General features: G+C 41.7%; 1 protein-coding gene and 1 pseudogene across 1 annotated transcript; both read right to left on the reverse strand.

Annotated features, from left to right (window-relative positions):
• Positions 1 to 10,197: 10,197 nt before the first annotated feature.
• On the reverse strand, positions 10,198 to 14,098 carry LOC117192741 (annotated as a pseudogene).
• A 2,186-nt stretch (positions 14,099 to 16,284) lies between these two features.
• Positions 16,285 to 16,599, reverse strand: LOC117193053. The gene has a single exon (XM_033397787.1). It carries the CDS (start codon positions 16,597 to 16,599, stop codon positions 16,285 to 16,287), a length of 315 nt encoding a protein of 104 aa, XP_033253678.1.
• Positions 16,600 to 20,323: the final 3,724 nt, after the last annotated feature.

The raw sequence follows: 20,323 nt of genomic DNA on the forward strand, positions 1-20,323 counted from the left end.
CCCACTTCCGCCCCCACAAAGGACGAAAATCTGTGGCATCCACATTTTTAAAGATACGATAAAACAAAAAACGCAGAATCGGTGAGGATGACCATATCTTCTACAGTACAAAATCTGAACCAGATCGTATAATGATTATAGCCAGAATAAAAAAAACAATTTCATTCTTTCTCGCTCTGTCTCTCTCTAACACACAGGTTTCATGGTCGGTTTTGTCAATTGCAAAATATGAGTTCAAGGATCTCAGAACCTATAAGAGCCAGAGCAACCAAATTTGGTATCCACACTCCTGTGATATCGGACCTTGACCGTTTCGTGTCCAAATTTCGCCACACCCCCTTCCGCCCCCGCAAAGGACGAAAATCTGGGGCATCCACAAATCTCAGAGACTATTAAGGCTAGAGTAACCAAATTTGGTATCCGCACTTCTGTTAGATCTCACTATAAAACATATATCTCAGAATTTCGCCCCACCCCCTTCCGCCCCCACAAAGAACGAAAATCTGTTGCATCCACAATATTGCACATTCGAGAAAACTAAAAACGCAGAATCATAGATAATGACCATATCTATCAGATTGCTGAATCTGGATCAGATCAGATCATTTTTATAGCCAATAGGAACAAATCAATTTGCAGTGGCTACGCAGCGCTCGACGTCACGCTCAGACTGATTTTCTGTCTCTCTCGCACGCACTCTTTGTCGTGTCGTTTAATATTAGCGGCGTCTGCCGGAGGAGAACCATACTGACTATGTATCGGGTATAAATGTAGAGTTGCGGTTCCACAGCAACTCACAACTCACAACTCATTTTGAGTATCGGGTATAAAAGTTCAAGCTCTCTGTTCATGTATTCATCATTTTTTTACTGGGTGTAAAGAGTGTAGTAGGATGTAGCCTTAGGATTCCTCTCATCGTCATCAGCACCTTTTGTCTTGCTCTTGTTTGCTTCGAATGAGTATTGGGGTATATTAGATTTGTGGTAAAAGTGGATGTGTGTAACGTCCAGAAGGAATCGTTTCCTACCCCATAAAGTATATATATTCTTGATCAGCATCAATAGCCGAGTCGATTGAGCCCTGTCTGTCTGTCCGTCCGTCCGTCCGTCCGTCCGTCCCCTTCAGCGCCTAGTGCTCAAAGACTATAAGAGCTAGAGCAACGATGTTTTGTATCCAGACTTCTGTGATATGTCACTGCTACAAAGATATTTCAAAACTTCGCCCCGCCCACTTCCGCCCCCACAAAGGACGAAAATCTGTGGCATCTACATTTTTAAAGATACGATAAAACCAAAAACGCAGAATCGTAGAGGATGACTATATACTCTAGAGTGTAAAATCTCAACCAGATCGTATAATTATTATAGCCAGAATCAAGAAAACAATTTCATTCTTTCTCGCTCTGTCTCTCTCTAACACACAGGTTTCATGGTCGGTTTTGCCAATTGCAAAATATGAGTTCAAGGATCTCAGAACCTATAAGAGCCAGAGCAACCAAATTTGGTATCCACACTCCTGTGATATCGGACCTTAACCGTTTCGTGTCCAAATTTCGCCACACCCCCTTCCGCCCCCGCAAAGGACGAAAATCTGGGGCATCCACAAATCTCAGAGACTATTAAGGCTAGTGTAACCAAATTTGGTATCCGCACTTCTGTTGGAACTCACTATAAAACGTATATCTCAGAATTTCGACCCACCCTTTTCCGCCCCCACAAAGGACGAAAATCTGTTGCATCCACAATATTGCACATCCGAGAAAACTAAAAACGCAGAATCAGTAAAAGTGGATGTGTGTAACGTCCAGAAGGAATCGTTTCCGACCCCATAAAGTATATATATTCTTGATCAGCATCAATAGCCGAGTCGATTGAGCCCTGTCTGTCTGTCCGTCTGTCCGTCCGTCCGTCCGTCCGTCCCCTTCAGCGCCTAGTGCTCAAAGACTATAAGAGCTAGAGCAACGATGTTTTGGATCCAGACTTCTGTGATATGTCACTGCTACAAAAATATTTCAAAACTTCGCCCCGCCCACTTCCGCCCCCACAAAGGACGAAAATCTGTGGCATCCACATTTTTAAAGATACGATAAAACAAAAAACGCAGAATCGGTGAGGATGACCATATCTTCTACAGTACAAAATCTGAACCAGATCGTATAATGATTATAGCCAGAATCAAAAAAACATATTCATTCTTTCTCGCTCTGTCTCTCTCTAACACACAGGTTTCATGGTCGGTTTTGTCAATTGCAAAATATGAGTTCAAGGATCTCAAGAACTGCTGCGGACACCGCAACTCTACAGTTATACCCGATACTAAGTCAGTATGGCTCTCCTCCGGCAGACGCCGCTAATATTGAACCACACGACAAAGAGTGCGTGCGAGAGAGACAGAAAATCAGTCTGAGCGTGACGTCGGGCGCTGCGTAGCCACTGAAAATTGATTTCTTGCTTTTGGCTACAAAAATGATCCGATCTGAACTTGATTCAGCAATCTGATAGATATGGTCATTATCTATGATTCTGCGTTTTTAGTTTTCTCGAATGTGCAATATTGTGGATGCAACAGATTTTCGTTCTTTGTGGGGGCGGAAGAGGGTGGGGCGAAATTCTGAGATATACGTTTTGTAGTGAGATCTAACAGAAGTGCGGATACCAAATTTGGTTACTCTAGCCTTAATAGTCTCTGAGATTTGTGGATGCCCCAGATTTTCGTTCTTTGCGGGGGCGGAAGGGGGTGTGGCGAAATTTTGAAACAAACTCGTCTCGGTCCGATATATTAGGAGTGTGGATACCAAATTTGGTTGCACTAGCTTTTGTAGTCTCTGAGATCTAGGCGCTAATGTTTTACTCTAAGCAAAGCCGCCTATGCTACGTGTGTGTTAGAGAGAGACAGGGCGAGAAAAAATGAAATTGTTTTCTTGATGCTGGCTATAATAAAAATACGATCCAATTCAGATTCCGCAGTCTTAAAGATATAGTCATCTTCTACGATTCTGCGTTTTTAGTTTTCTCGTATCGTCGAAATTGTGGATGCCACAGATTTTCGTCCTTTGTGGGGGCGGAAGTGGGCGGGGCGAAGTTTTGAAATATTTTTGTAGCAGTGACATATCACAGAAGTCTGGATCCAAAACATCGTTGCTCTAGCTCTTATAGTCTTTGAGCACTAGGCTATTGATGCTGATCAAGAATATATATACTTTATGGGGTCGGAAACGATTCCTTCTGGACGTTACACACATCCACTTTTACCACAAATCTAATATACCCCAATACTCATTTTGAGTATCGGACTTGAGACTGATTTTCTGTCTCTCTCGCACGCACTCTTTGTCGTGTCGTTTAATATTAGCGGCGTCTGCCGGAGGAGAGCCATACTGACTTAGTATCGGGTATAACCGTAGAGTTGCGGTGTCCGCAGCAACTCACAACGGAATCTGAATTGGATCGTATTATTATTATAGCCAGCATCAAGAAAATAATTTCATTTTTCTCGCCCTGTCTCTCTGTAACACACACGTAGCATAGGCGGCTTTGCTTAGAGTAAAACATTAGCGCCTAGATCTCAGAGACTACAAAAGGTAGAGCAACCAAATTTGGTGTCCACACTCCTAAGATATCGGACCTTGACCGTTTCGTGTCAAAATTTCGAAACACCCCCTTCCGACCCGCAAAGAACGAAAATCTGGGGCATCCACAAATCTCAGAGACTATTAAGGCTAGAGTAACCAAATTTGGTATCCGCACTTCTGTTAGATCTCACTACAAAACGTATATCTCAGAATTTCGCCCCACCCCCTTCCGCCCCCACAAAGAACGAAAATCTGTTGCATCCACAATATTGCACATTCGAGAAAACTAAAAACGCAGAATCATAGATAATGACCATATCTATCAGTTTGATGAATCTGGATCAGATCGGATCATTTTTGTAGCCAATAGGAACAAATCAATTTGCAGTGGCTACGCAGCGCCCGACGTCACGCTCAGACTGATTTTCTGTCTCTCTCGCACGCACTCTTTGTCGTGTGGTTCAATATTAGCGGCGTCTGCCGGAGGAGAGCCATACTGACTTAGTATCGGGTATAGCTATAGAGTTGCGGTGTCCGCAGCAACTCACAACGTTCCACCTCGTTTTGTTTTGCATTTTGCTACAAACTAATAATACTAATAAATTAATAATAATAATGCTTCGAATGCATATTGAGTTCTAATATTGAAAGCAATAAAAGCTTAAATAAATATGTATCGGAATTTAAATTCAATGTATTTTTATTGGGAAGCCCATCAAATGGGCAAAACTAAATTAATTTCCTTCGGACATTCAAGCACAGGGAACCTTGGCACCCAGTGCTCGTCAGAACTGCTGGCACTATAAATGTATGTATGTTATGTATGTGTTCGAGTTCTTAAACTGCAATGTTAACGAGGGGGAACGTTGTGAGTTGCTGTGGAACCGCAACTCTACATTTATACCCGATACTTAGTCAGTATGGCTCTCCTCCGGCAGACTCCGCTAATATTAAACGACACGACAAAGAGTGCGTGCGAGAGAGACAGAAAATCAGTCTGAGCGTGACGTCGAGCGCTGCGTAGCCACTGCAAATTGATTTGTTCTTATTGGCTATAAAAATGATTTGATCTGATCCAGATTCAGCAATCTGATAGATATGGTCATTAACTATGATTCTGCGTTTTTAGCTTTCTCGAATGTGCAATATTGTGGATGCAACAGATTTTCGTTCTTTGTGGGGGCGGAAGGGGGTGGGGCGAAATTCTGAGATATACGTTTTGTAGTGAGATCTAACAGAAGTGCGGACACCAAATTTGGTTACTCTAGCCTTAATAGTCTCTGAGATTTGTGGATGCCCCAGATTTTCGTTCTTTGCGGGGGCGGAAGGGGGTGTGGCGAAATTTGGACACGAAACGGTCAAGGTCCGATATCACAGGAGTGTGGATACCAAAATTTGGTTGCTCTGGCTCTTATAGGTTCTGAGATCCTTGAACTCATATTTTGCAATTGGCAAAACCGACTTTGAAACCTGTGTGTTAGAGAGAGACAGAGCGAGAAAAAATGAAATTGTTTTCTTGATTCTGGCTATAATAATTATACGATCTGGTTGAGATTTTACACTCTAGAGTATATAGTCATCCTCTACGATTCTGCGTTTTTGGTTTTATCGTATCTTTAAAAATGTAGATGCCACAGATTTTCGTCCTTTGTGGGGGCGGAAGTGGGCGGGGCGAAGTTTTGAAATATCTTTGTAGCAGTGACATATCACAGAAGTCTGGATACAAAACATCGTTGCTCTAGCTCTTATAGTCTTTGAGCACTAGGCGCTGAAGGGGACGGACGGACGGACGGACGGACGGACAGACAGACAGGGCTCAATCGACTCGGCTATTGATGCTGATCGTGTCCAAATTTCGCCACACCCCCTTCCGCCCCCGCAAAGGACGAAAATCTGGGGCATCCACAAATCTCAAAGACTATTAAGGCTAGAGTAACCAAATTTGGTATCCGCACTTCTGTTAGATCTCACTACAAAACGTATATCTCAGAATTTCGCCCCACCCCCTTCCGCCCCCACAAAGGACGAAAATCTGTTGCATCCAGAATATTGCACATTCAAGAAAACTAAAAACGCAGAATCATAGATAATGACCATATCTATCAGATTGCTGAATCTGGATCAGATCAGATCATTTTTATAGCCAATAGGAACAAATCAATTTGCAGTGGCTACGCAGCGCTCGACGTCACGCTCAGACTGATTTTCTGTCTCTCTCGCACGCACTCTTTGTCGTGTCGTTTAATATTAGCGGCGTCTGCCGGAGGAGAGCCATACTGACTTAGTATCGGGTATAACCGTAGAGTTGCGGTGTCCGCAGCAACTCACAACGTTCCCCCTCGTTTTGTTTTGCACTTTGCTACAAACTAATAATACTAATAAATTAATAATAATAATGCTTCGAATGCATATTGAGTTCTAATATTGAAAGCAATAAAAGCTTAAATAAATATGTATCGGAATTTAAATTCAATGTATTTTTATTGGGAAGCCCATCAAATGGGCAAAACTAAATTAATTTCCTTCGGACATTCAAGCACAGGGAACCTTGGCACCCAGTGCTCGTCAGAACTGCTGGCACTATGAATGTATGTATGTTATGTATGTGTTCGAGTTCTTAAACTGCAATGTTAACGAGGGGGAACGTTGTGAGTTGCTGTGGAACCGCAACTCTACATTTATACCCGATACTTAGTCAGTATGGCTCTCCTCCGGCAGACGCCGCTAATATTAAACGACACGACAAAGAGTGCGTGCGAGAGAGACAGAAAATCAGTCTGAGCGTGACGTCGAGCGCTGCGTAGCCACTGCAAATTGATTTGTTCCTATTGGCTATAAAAATGATCTGATCTGATCCAGATTCAGCAATCTGATAGATATGGTCATTATCTATGATTCTGCGTTTTTAGTTTTCTTGAATGTGCAATATTCTGGATGCAACAGATTTTCGTCCTTTGTGGGGGCGGAAGGGGGTGGGGCGAAATTCTGAGATATACGTTTTGTAGTGAGATCTAACAGAAGTGCGGATACCAAATTTGGTTACTCTAGCCTTAATAGTCTTTGAGATTTGTGGATGCCCCAGATTTTCGTCCTTTGCGGGGGCGGAAGGGGGTGTGGCGAAATTTGGACACGATCAGCATCAATAGCCGAGACGATTGAGCCATGTCTGTCTGTCCGTCCGTCCGTCTGTCCGTCTGTCCGTCCCCTTCAGCGCCTAGTGCTCAAAGACTATAAGAGCTAGAGAAACGATGTTTTGGATCCAGACTTCTGTGATATGTCACTGCTACAAAAATATTTCAAAACTTCGCCCCACCCACTTCCGCCCCCACAAAGGACGAAAATCTGTGGCATCCACAATTTCGACGATACGAGAAAACTAAAAACGCAGAATCGTAGAAGATGACTATATCTTCTAGAGTGCAAAATCTGAACCAGATCGTATAATTATTATAGCCAGAATCAAGAAAACAATTTCATTTTTTCTCGCCCTGTCTCTCTCTAACACACACGTAGCATAGGCGGCTTTGCTTAGAGTAAAACATTAGCGCCTAGATCTCAGAGACTACAAAAGCTAGAGCAACCAAATTTGGTATCCACACTCCTAATATATCGGACCGAGACGAGTTTGTTTCAAAGCTTCGCCACACCCCCTTCCGCCCCCGCAAAGGACGAAAATCTGGGGATATTCAAAAATCTCAGAGACTATTAAGGCTAGAGTAACCAAGTTTGGTATCCGCACTCCTGTTAGATCTTACTATTAAACGTGTATCTCAAAATTAAGCCCCACCCCTTTCCGCCCACACAAAAGACAAAAATCTGTTGCATCCACAATATTGCACATTCGAGAAAACTAAAAACGCAGAATCATAGATAATGACCATATCTATCAGATTGCTGAATCTGGATCAGATCAGATAATTTTTATAGCCAATAGGAACAAATCAATTTGCAGTGGCTACGCAGCGCTCGACGTCACGCTCAGACTGATTTTCTGTCTCTCTCGCACGCACTCTTTGTCGTGTCGTTTAATATTAGCGGCGTCTGCCGGAGGAAAGCCATACTGACTTAGTATCGCGTATAACCGTAGAGTTGCGGTGTCTGCAGCAACTCACAACGTTCCCCCTCGTTTTGTTTTGCACTTTGCTACAAACTAATAATACTAATAAATTAATAATAACGAGGTGGAACGTTGTGAGTTGGTGCGGACACCGCAACTCTACAGTTATACCCGATACTAAGTCAGTATGGCTCTCTCCGGCAGACGCCGCTAATATTGAACGACACGACAAAGAGTGCGTGCAAGAGAGACAGAAAATCAGTCTGAGCGTGACGTCGGTGGCTGCGTAGCCACTGCAAATTGATTTGTTCCTTTTGGCTACAAAAATGATCCGATCTGATCCAGATTCAGCAAACTGATAGATATGGTCATTATCTATGATTCTGCGTTTTTAGTTTTCTCGAATGTGCAATATTGTGGATGCAACAGATTTTCGTTCTTTGTGGAGGCGGAAGGGGGTGGGGCGAAATTCTGAGATATACGTTTTGTAGTGAGATCTAACAGAAGTGCGGATACCAAATTTGGTTACTCTAGCCTTAATAGTCTCTGAGATTTGTGGATGCCCCAGATTTTCGTTCTTTGCGGGGGCGGAAGGGGGTGTGGCGAAATTTGGACACGAAACGGTCAAGGTCCGATATCACAGGAGTGTGGATACCAAATTTGGTTGCTCTGGCTCTTATAGGTTCTGAGATCCTTGAACTCATATTTTGCAATTGGCAAAACCGACTATGAAACCTGTGTGTTAGAGAGAGACAGAGCGAGAAAGAATGAAATTGTTTTCTTGATTCTGGCTATAATAATTATACGATCTGGTTGAGATTTTACACTCTAGAACATATAGTCATCCTCTACGATTCTGCGTTTTTGGTTTAATCGTATCTTTAAAAATGTAGATGCCACAGATTTTCGTCCTTTGTGGGGGCGGAAATGGGCGGGGCGAAGTTTTGAAATATTTTTGTAGCAGTGACATATCACAGAAGTCTGGATCCAAAACATCGTTGCTCTAGCTCTTATAGTCTTTGAGCACTAGGCGCTGAAGGGGACGGACGGACGGACGGACAGACGGACAGACAGACAGGGCTCAATCGACTCGGCTATTGATGCTGATCAAGAATATATATACTTTATGGGGTCGGAAACGATTCCTTCTGGACGTTACACACATCCACTTTTACCACAAATCTAATATACCCCAATACTCATTTTGAGTATCGGGTATAATAATGCTTCGAATGCATATTGAGTTCTAATATTGAAAGCAATAAAAGCTTAAATAAATATGTATCGGAATTTAAATTCAATGTATTTTTATTGGGAAGCCCATCAAATGGGCAAAACTAAATTAATTTCCTTCGGACATTCAAGCACAGGGAACCTTGGCACCCAGTGCTCGTCAGAACTGCTGGCACTATAAATGTATGTATGTTATGTATGTGTTCGAGTTCTTAAACTGCAATGTTAACGAGGGGGAACGTTGTGAGTTGCTGTGGAACCGCAACTCTACATTTATACCCGATACTTAGTCAGTATGGCTCTCCTCCGGCAGACTCCGCTAATATTAAACGACACGACAAAGAGTGCGTGCGAGAGAGACAGAAAATCAGTCTGAGCGTGACGTCGAGCGCTGCGTAGCCACTGCAAATTGATTTGTTCTTATTGGCTATAAAAATGATTTGATCTGATCCAGATTCAGCAATCTGATAGATATGGTCATTATCTATGATTCTGCGTTTTTAGTTTTCTCGAATGTGCAATATTGTGGATGCAACAGATTTTCGTTCTTTGTGGGGGCGGAAGAGGGTGGGGCGAAATTCTGAGATATACGTTTTGTAGTGAGATCTAACAGAAGTGCGGATACCAAATTTGGTTACTCTAGCCTTAATAGTCTCTGAGATTTGTGGATGCTCCAGATTTTCGTCCTTTGCGGGGGCGGAAGGGGGTGTGGCGAAATTTGGACACGAAACGGTCAAGGTCCGATATCACAGGAGTGTGGATACCAAATTTGGTTGCTCTGGCTCTTATAGGTTCTGAGATCCTTGAACTCATATTTTGCAATTGGCAAAACCGACTTTGAAACCTGTGTGTTAGAGAGAGACAGAGCGAGAAAGAATGAAATTGTTTTCTTGATTCTGGCTATAATAATTATACGATCTGGTTGAGATTTTACACTCTAGAGTATATAATCATCCTCTACGATTCTGCGTTTTTGGTTTTATCGTATCTTTAAAAATGTAGATGCCACAGATTTTCGTCCTTTGTGGGGGCGAAAGTGGGCGGGGCGAAGTTTTGAAATATTTTTGTAGCAGTGACATATCACAGAAGTCTGGATACAAAACATCGTTGCTCTAGCTCTTATAGTCTTTGAGCACTAGGCGCTGAAGGGGACGGACAGACGGACAGACGGACGGACGGACAGACGGACAGACCGACAGACAGACATGGCTCAATCGACTCGGCTATTGATGCTGATCAAGAATATATATACTTTATGGGGTCGGAAACGATTCCTTCTGGACGTTACACACATCCACTTTTACCACAAATCTAATATACCCCAATAGTCATTTTGAGTATCGGGTATAAAAATTGCAATGATTCCAAATTTCACTATACTTTCGAAGTATCGAATATACTTCGAATTAGCGACATACTGAATTTTCAAAAGATTAAACAGTTTTGCCGGTAATACAAAAAGTGTGAAGTAAAAGCAAATATGAGCAACAACTGCAAGAACGCAAAATGCCCTTCGAGGAGCAAAATTGCGCAAAAAGTGAGTAGAGAACAAGTGAGCAAAAATGAACAAGTGAACAACAAAGAACAAGTGAGCAAAAAAGAACAAGTGAACATGTTCAGTTGCTCATTTAAGTGAACAACTCTTTTTTGTTCACTCACTCATGAGCAACACAACACTACTTGTCAGGTTCTTCAGGCATATATAGTGCTGTACCAACAATTTCATTAGTCCATCCATAGACGATCCCAGAGGAATGCAGACATTGGTGAGAGCCAGTAGCGTGCGCGTAATATGAATTATTTGAGTGCAAATAGAACGCTCCATGACATCTAGATTTCCCCGCCAATAACTTTGATCTGATTCAGGCACTAGCTGACATTTGTAGCTTAAATTGTTGGCCTTTACGACGAAATATTCTACATTTAGGAGCTGCTTCTGGACGGCAACATGGAGATGCTGCAAGCAGCTCTCAGCGGTGATTGTGCTTATCGACTTTAGACCTGGATCTGGGAGATCTATTGATATGTCATCATTAAGAGCGCCAAGCACATGCCCCAATTGTCTGGCAATGTTTTCAAAAAAGGGTCCCGAGTGCGTTTTCTGACGCTGTATAAATAGAAGGTAATGCACTAAGCCCATTTCGGGATTAACCAACTCGTGAGTACGACAAAAATTGAGGAGCCAAGTATAGGAGCCCTGTTGCCGCACGTTCTCCATAATCTATATGGTCAAAGAGAATTTCCAATGACTCCAGAAGGTATACCGGCAATTTCGCGATAAAGGTATCTTTGTTGAGTGAGTCATCACTGGCATACTCTTTCATAAACTCGTCCACCACATCCTGGATAACGTACGTCACTGCTTTGCTTCTGTTCAGGGATGCCATATCTACGATTAATAAAACGTTATTAGTTTATAAGAGTTCTGTTTCAAAAATAGTTTTTTCATTTGACTTACCAAATCCCTTGACAAATTCTTTGAACTTCTTGCTATAGGTTTCGTGGGCTGTTCGTAGGCACTCAACAAAACATTGAGCCGCCAGAGAGGATGTCTGCATGTCACAGTCTCGCCACAGCTCAGGCAACCGTCGAATGCAGCGCTCGTAAATAATCTTGGTGATGTCTGTTAACTGCTTAAAGGTACGTTTGCTGTAAGCTAGTTGCTTGTAATCAGGTTCAAGCCGAATGTTTTTCACTTTTTCGGCGGTAATCTGCACAACATAACGAACCAGGGACTCGTTGGACCGCAACTGAATGGTTTTCTCGGACGCGGCAAATGGAACGACGTCACTGAAAAGTAATTTTCAAAGCATGTACATTGGAATCGGCGCAGTCGAAATGGCACTCACTCGAGGAGTAGATTAAGAAGCTTATCCAATATAGACAAGTCCCATATATTCTCAGGTTGTGTGCACATGCTCTTCATTTGGATACCATTTACAGTAAGATTGAAAATGGAAGTTGTGGTATCATTGCTGACAGTTTTCTTTGATTGTTTCTGTAGCTTCTTGGAGGAGCCAGCCAAAGTCTTAAGATCGACTAATAACTTGCAATGCTGCTTAAATAGGGGCAGAACTTGACATATGTCATCGTTGTTTGGCTTGGAGCTGAGCAATAAGTGGGAAACGATTCCTTCAATAAGATTGAGTTGTTGCAGAACTAGAGCGCATTTCAGGTGGGTGGCTGGAGGGGACTGGGAAAATATGTATGTATGTATTAGTTGAATATATGAGTTATGAGACAACGCCCAAACTTACAACGTCGTCTATTGGCAATCTGTTGGCCACCATTCGTTGCACGCATAAGGCCAGGAGACGACTTATCTCACGTGTGTCATAGCCCGACGGAGCACGCTCAAAGGTTACCAAGCAGTTAGCCACGAATTAAACCAACTTTCCCAGGTTATCTTTCAGCTGAATTTCCATATGTTGTTGATCGCTGGCAGTAACCAGCTGATCGTAGCGTATACGAAATACTGTGTCTAAATCGTCGCCAGCCTCCTCTGCAGAGGGAGTGTCAAAAAAGCTTCGAAAATGCCAATCAATTACTTGCAACACGTGAGGCACAAGCTTTGCATTTAGCTCCACGGCCCTTTGCAGATCTGTGAGAGGTACATTCCAAAATAATCAAAAGATTATCGGCTGTATGCACTTCGGTTACTTACTTTCATAAAGCGTACATCGTATGTCAAACTGCTGCTGCAAACAATTTCGCAACATTCCTATAATCTCCAGAGTAAGCATGTCGAAATTGCGCTGCGGATTGCTTCGACTTCCTAGGCTATTTTGTGTCATCATTGAATACCCGGAAATGCTCTGCTGAGTACAGAAGCTGGTTGCACTGGAGGTCTACCGCAGTGCGTTACTGTTGTTAAGCTGTTTAAGGATCATGCAAAATCCGTAAATGGCCATCCGACGTTTTTGCATGCCGCTAGATATTATTAGGTAACAAATGACAAAGGCTATAAAATATATAACGATTTTTGATTAATTGGGTCTGGTTGCTTTGCACAGCACATCAATCAGGGCATCCCGAACTCGATTCGAAGTCTTCAGCAGGGGCAAAAGAAAGTTCATCATGCGCATGGCTTGTTCTCCAGGCAGCTTTAACAAAATGAATAATTTGTTAATAGAAGAAAAAATATATACATGTATTTGAATGACTTGCCCATAGCATATGCTCCATAACTGTTTGGATGGTTTTAATGCTTTCTGAGACGGTGTACGTCTCAGCTACACTTAATAGTGTTAAACATTCTAGAAAAAATACATAGTTATTTAAGAATTATTATGGGGAATCCAATACCAACCCGAAAACTGGTTTTTCTCTTGATGTACAATCATCCACTCAGAGAGGAGTCTAATGATGCCTTGCCCAAAGATAAAACGTTTGCGAATGAACTTTGTTAAAAAAAGTAATTGCTAGAGTATGCATTTTGGGCGAATGCGATTTAAGCAGAAAAAAAACTAGGTGGACTAGTCCTGGAGTGATCACATCTTTTCCATCTTTGTTCTGATCTATGAGCACCGTTAAGACCTGCTGCAAGTCGACTTGTTTGCGCTGTAACGAATCACGATACCAAACGGAATAGTCTGCCAAAGTTATCTCTTCATTATTCTTTATGACATTTCGTAAGAATGGCAGCAAAATGGATCGAGAGATGCGCGCAGATTCTGGATCACGATTCACACTTGTCATCGAAATAATGGCGCTGAGCATGAATGGCGTGAGAATGACATCGGGCAAATGCGAGAAGTTCTGCAAATACAAACTAACATTAGAGTTCATTCAATTTAGGAGAGCCCATATTCACCCTCAACATTACAGCCAGATGTTTCTCAGTTGGCTTATACATAGTACAGTAATTCAAATGATGAAGTATAGTCTCTTCGGCCTCCCGCAGCTCTTTGTCCGAAAATGGATCTGATGGTAAAAATGAACAAATTATAGAAAGAGACACACAGTAAATTATTGAAATAATTAGGCGAACCTATGCTGTCGAAGTCTGTAGAATTGCTGCTCATGTCTGAGAACAAGCGCTTATAGTAATTGCGTTGAAAATACTACTCTAATGTCAGCAGCGGTAAAATCAGTTGTGAGGCATTTTGGCACATGGAAAAGAGCTGGAAGCACGGAGCTGGTAGCTCCATTGTCGATAGCTCCTGCAGAGCCCCGGAGAATTTATTTAATACGGTCAAAATTTCTCCGTTGCCGAGATTTATGGCCCTAAACAAATGGAAATTTTAGTAGAATTTTTTAGCATTTTATGGGCGCAATTGAAATTGATACCTTCACTTCGGGATATCGTGGCATTCAGAGTGTCTGTTAACTGATGAAACAATATTAGTCGATGGGGAGCATGCCAGACGCGGTGCTGGTGAAATGCACGGAGGCAGCACAAACGTCTATGGTAAGGACGACTTGTTGATGCCTTGCACACACAATTTGAGACCTACCTGTTTTACTGAAGTATTTTTAATAAGCAACTCCAGTTCCGCTAATATTGAACGACACGACAAAGAGTGCGTGCGAGAGAGACAGAAAATCAGTCTGAGCGTGACGTCGGGGGCTGCGTAGCCACTGCAAATTGATTTGTTCCTTTTGGCTACAAAAATGATCCGATCTGATCCAGATTCAGCAATCTGATAGATATGGTCATTATCTATGATTTTTTTAGTTTTCTCGAATGTGCAATATTGTGGATGCAACAGATTTTCGTCTTTTGTGGGGCGGAAGGGGGTGGGGCGAAATTCTGAGATATACGTTTTATAGTGAGATCTAACAGAAGTGCGGATACCAAATTTGGTTACTCTAGCCTTAATAGTCTCTGAGATTTGTGGATGCCCCAGATTTTCGTCCTTTGCGGTCAAGGTCCGATATCACAGGAGTGTGGATACCAAATTTGGTTGCTCTGGCTCTTATAGGTTCTGAGATCCTTGAACTCATACTTTGCAATTGGCAAAACCGACCATGAAACCTGTGTGTTAGAGAGAGACAGAGCGAGAAAGGATGAAATTGTTTTCTTGATTCTGGCTATAATAATTATACGATCTGGTTGCGATCTTACATTCTAAAACATATAGTCATCCTCTACGATTCTGCGTTTTTGGTTTTATCGTATCTTTAAAAATGTGTATGCCACAGATTTTCGTCCTTTGTGGGGGCGGAAGGGGGTGTGGCGAAGTTTTGAAATATTTTTGTAGCAGTGACATATCACAGAAGTCTGGATACAAAACATCGTTGCTCTAGCTCTTATAGTCTTTGAGCACTAGGCGCTGAAGGGGACGGACAGACGGACAGACGGACGGACGGACAGACGGACAGACAGACATGGCTCAATCGACTCGGCTATTGATGCTGATCAAGAATATATATACTTTATGGGGTCGGAAACGATTCCTTCTGGACGTTACACACATCCACTTTTACCACAAATCTAATATACCCCAATACTCATTTTGAGTATCGGGTATAAAAATGAAATCCGCGCCAGCTGGCTTGCTCAGAAATATACCGAAATACACTTCACAGTTTCAAAAAATACCAATAATATACCAAACTCCAACATACTCCTCGTTTTCTATATTCGGTTCAATATTACTAGCTAGCTGGGACCCCCTTCCTTGGACAAATAATTGTATCCGATTGATGAATCTACTCCCAACAAGATTGGTTAATTCTAAGGACACCTTTTATTTTATTGCTTATAAAATTAAAATTTGTACATTGCTGCATTGGACAAGAGGGTGACTCCAAAGCGCGTCTTGAAAAATACTGGAAAATACTACAAAAAGCATACAAATTTGCAAGGTGTGTGAGCTAGACATGGTGTTTAAAATAAATTATAGAATTAAATATATTTAAAAATAGTAAAATCGTGACATATAGAGGCTCATATTTATGTTAATGCGCTTAAATTATATATGTGCAACTATATATATATGAACTTTATTTCATTTTGCAAGCCTAACTAGCAATACTATAAAAGCAGCTTATTTAAGAATTGTAATGCATAATTTTCCCATTCATATGCTCATCAATAATTGTATTCGTGAGCCTCTGACCCGGAAACCGTTGAACGAAAGACCCAGAAACGATATTGGGATTAAAAAACAGTACACTACACAATTTTGACAAGAAAATTCAATTCAAAAGGTTCCCGCCAAAACCAACTGCGTGTCTGTTGAGTATCAAAATATTTGCCAAAGCAAACAAATTGTTTATTTTATCGTTTGTCCAATCGACGTTTCACATCTCTCAAAAATGCCCATGGTTCCCCATTATGCGCCTAGTTTACATTAATTATAATAATCTTAAATGTTTGAAAAAGTGGACAGATCTTTCTTTCCTGGTCAAACATTAGGTCTTGAGGGACACTTTCAATATTTTCTTTAGCAAACCATAATTAAAATAGTGGAACTAGTTAGTCGGCTGTTTCGATTTTGAGAACAAATTTCTCCATTATAGCATTAAGACGCTTGCGCTCCTTGAGCTGTTGCTGCATTAGGTCTGAGATCTGTGTGCCTAGAGCCAAAAGCGCGTCCGTATTGGCTTCTGTGCGCTGGGCGTTCAAGCGAGTTTGTCTATTCATGTCCCGCATCTCCTTTGCAATGTCCATTAGCATCGGCACCGTGCTCTCGTGTTCAATTTCTAATTCATTTACATCATTTTGAACCAGCTTGCGCTTTTTGGCAGATGGAGTTTGCGAAGTGCTAGTGCGCTCCAATTTCACGCCCATATGTCTGTCATTGATCCGGCTGGAGCAGTCATCTTCTTCCTCATCATCTTTACATAAAAAAAAATAGTACTGTAAACTTTTAATAGCACGGTTTTATTATATGTTCTTCTTTCTTGATCGTCGTATTCGAATGAATGTGTGTTCGCATATCGATGTCGAGGACAAGTATCGATATATCGAGTACATTGGTATTTCTTATAATATTATCGATGAGTAAATCTTAAACTAATATTCAAATCTTATAAACTAATATTCATATCTTACATTCGGGCAACCTGACTACAGATCGCCCACGATCTACACACTAAGGCATACAGTTGGTTAAACATTTCTTATTCGGTATTGTCTTACTTAACATACTATTTCATCGATTAACAACATGAGACCATGGTTTTAACCTTACACTCTACCCAGGGTTTAAGCCTTGCTGGTTCTAATATACTTCGGAATGGCATTTGCGTCAACTGACAGTCCTCAATGTCGACAACCTCATAACGATCATTATCCAATACTCTATTGATCCTGTACGGTCCTCGATACTTTGGTGCGAACTTCTTATTGATCCCCGGTGTTGTGTCCACATGCCGGACTGCTACATAGTCACCAGGTTCATACTTTAATGGGGCTCTATGTTTATGGGCATACATCTTCTCATTTCTTTTCTGCGACAACCGTATGTTCTCACTTGCTATTTCTCTTATAGTTTCCAACTCTCTAAGTTCTGACGCTAACTTCTCCTCTAGGTATTCGGTTAATTCATCTACAACGGGTCCTTTCTGGGGTATTCCAAATAACAATGTGCTAGGTGTCTTTTTCGTACTGCTGTTAACGGAGTTATTAATGGCGTGCTCTACCTTGCTCATCAACCTATACCAATCGGCTTGCTCAAGGGGATCTGACAGTTTTCCTAACATAGGAGTAAGAACACGATTCACCCGCTCCACTTGGCCATTCGCCTGCGGTGCACCTGTTGCTACCTTAATGTGCTCTATCCCTCTCTCCTGCAGAAAACTAGAGAACTCTAACGAGGTGAAACAGGTCCCACGATCTGATATTATCCTAGTAGGGCGACTATAGAAATCAAAATATTTACTTAAGGCATCCTTCGCTTCCCGCGTGCTGCTACTATTAACCGGGAACAATTTGACAAACTTAGTGAATGAATCTATTACCACAAGGAGGTGTTTTCGCTTAGATCTAATACTCGGCAACGGACCCAAATGATCAACATGTAGGGTATGAAAAGGAACACACGACTTTGGGATACTATGGAGCGTTCTGTTATGGATTGTTTTAGGCATCGAGTGTAGTATACACGGTAGACAGTTTCTGATGAACCTTGCCACTTTACTTCTAATTGACGGAAACCAGTAGGTCCTCAAAAGGTCACTCACGCACTTCTCTGCGGCCAGATGTCCTAGTTTTTCGTGTGACCGCCTTATCAACTGCTCTTCCATACACATTGGTACATAGAAACATAGTTTGTTTTCACAACTCCTCTTGTAAACAATACCATCTATCATTTCAAAATCTACTTCAATTCCATCCTCTAGCATTTTTCGAATCCTAACTACTTCCTTGTCTCGCATCTGTTCTGTTTGCAATATCAAATCAACATCTTCTGGCGTTGCACCTACTACCCCAACTATCAATGATTTTAGTAATCTTTCCTCCTGAAACTCTAACTTGTCCCTCTCTACTGTATCCTCAACACATTTTTTCTCTTTATCTGAATTCCTCTTACTAATGTACTTTACTCCCCCCACCACATCGTTAACGCTTCTTCTACATTGGCTCAAATCTCTAATTTCAATCTTCGATCCATCCTCTTCCCTATATTCACTATTCTCTATGTTATCTCTACAATCACTACCAAGGTTCTCTCTATCATCAGACTTCCACCTATTTCCCAATCTACTTCCTACTGCACTTGATTCTCCACACTCAATCGCAGGGTTCTGTACGGTACTACTACGCTCTCTACTGATATTTAATTCTCTACACTTAATCACAGGGTTCTCTACGGTACCTCTATGCTCACTACCAGGGTTGTCTCTACTTACACTATTCCTTGTATATTGCTTTCTACTCTCATCTTTTTCTAAATTAGACTTTTCTAAACCGTATTTGACTCTATAACCATCCTCTAACATATTCGTCACTTGATCTTGTCTGCTCAGCGCATCAACGTGCGCCATACTGGCTCCAGGTCTGTGCATAATGGAGTAATCATAGTTCTCTAACTCTAGGGACCACCGTGCTATTTTAGGACTAATTGACTTTCTGGTTAACGTCTGTACTAACGAATTACAATCCGTGATTATTTTGAAGGACCTATGCTCCAAATATGCTCTAAAACGCCTCAATGCATAAATTATAGCCAATGTCTCTAGTTCGAAACTATGATAACGTGATTCTCTTTCTGTTGTTTTGCCGGAATAATAGGACACAGGGTGCATCTTCCCATCATCTTGTCTTTGCATCAGTATTGCGCCATAACCGTATGAACTTGCGTCTGTATGTAATTCCGTTGCTCTATTTGGGCTAAAAATGGCTAATACCGGAGGATTTGCCAACGCATTCTTAAGAGTTTCAAACGTCTTCACCTGTTCTCTATTCATGGGAAACGGACCACCTTCTTTTAACAACTGCACCAAGGGCTTAGCTGTCGTCGCAAATGACAACATGAAACGTCGAAAATACGAAAAGAATCCCAAGCATGAGTGCAGTGCTTTTACATTTTGAGGGACTGGGTATTTTTTCAAGGCCTCAATATGGGAATCACTAGGAACTATTCCGTTTTGATTAACTTTATACCCCAGGAAATCGATGTTTCGATTGACAAACCTACACTTTTTTAGATTTATCTCTAAATTTTGCTCGCTAACCTGACAAACCTACACTTTTTTAGATTTATCTCTAAATTTTACTCGCTAAATTTTTCTCGAATGTGCAATATTGTGGATGCAACAGATTTCGTCTTTTGTGGGGTCGGAAGGGGGTGGGGCGAAATTCTGAGATATACGTTTTATAGTGAGATCTAACAGAAGTGCGGATACCAAATTTGGTTACTCTAGCCTTAATAGTCTCTGAGATTTGTGGATGCCCCAGATTTTCGTCCTTTGCGGGGGCGGAAGGGGGTGTGGCGAAATTTGGACACGAAACGGTCAAGGTCCGATATCACAGGAGTGTGGATACCAAATTTGGTTGCTCTGGCTCTTATAGGTTCTGAGATCCTTGAACTCATACTTTGCAATTGGCAAAACCGACCATGAAACCTGTGTGTTAGAGAGAGACAGAGCGAGAAAGGATGAAATCGTTTTCTTGATTCTGGCTATAATAATTATACGATCTGGTTGAGATCTTACATTCTAAAACATATAGTCATCCTCTACGATTCTGCGTTTTTGGTTTTATCGTATCTTTAAAAATGTGCATGCCACAGATTTTCGTCTTTTGTGGGGGCGGAAGGGGGTGTGGCGAAGTTTTGAAATATTTTTGTAGCAGTGACATATCACAGAAGTCTGGATACAAAACATCGTTGCTCTAGCTCTTATAGTCTTTGAGCACTAGGCGCTGAAGGGGACGGACAGACGGACAGACGGACGGACGGACAGACGGACAGACCGACAGACAGACATGGCTCAATCGACTCGGCTATTGATGCTGATCAAGAATATATATACTTTATGGGGTCGGAAACGATTCCTTCTGGACGTTACAC

The sequence above is a fragment of the Drosophila miranda genome (assembly GCF_003369915.1).
Source record: "Drosophila miranda strain MSH22 chromosome Y unlocalized genomic scaffold, D.miranda_PacBio2.1 Contig_Y2_pilon, whole genome shotgun sequence".
Classification (NCBI taxonomy): Eukaryota; Metazoa; Arthropoda; class Insecta; order Diptera; family Drosophilidae; genus Drosophila; species Drosophila miranda.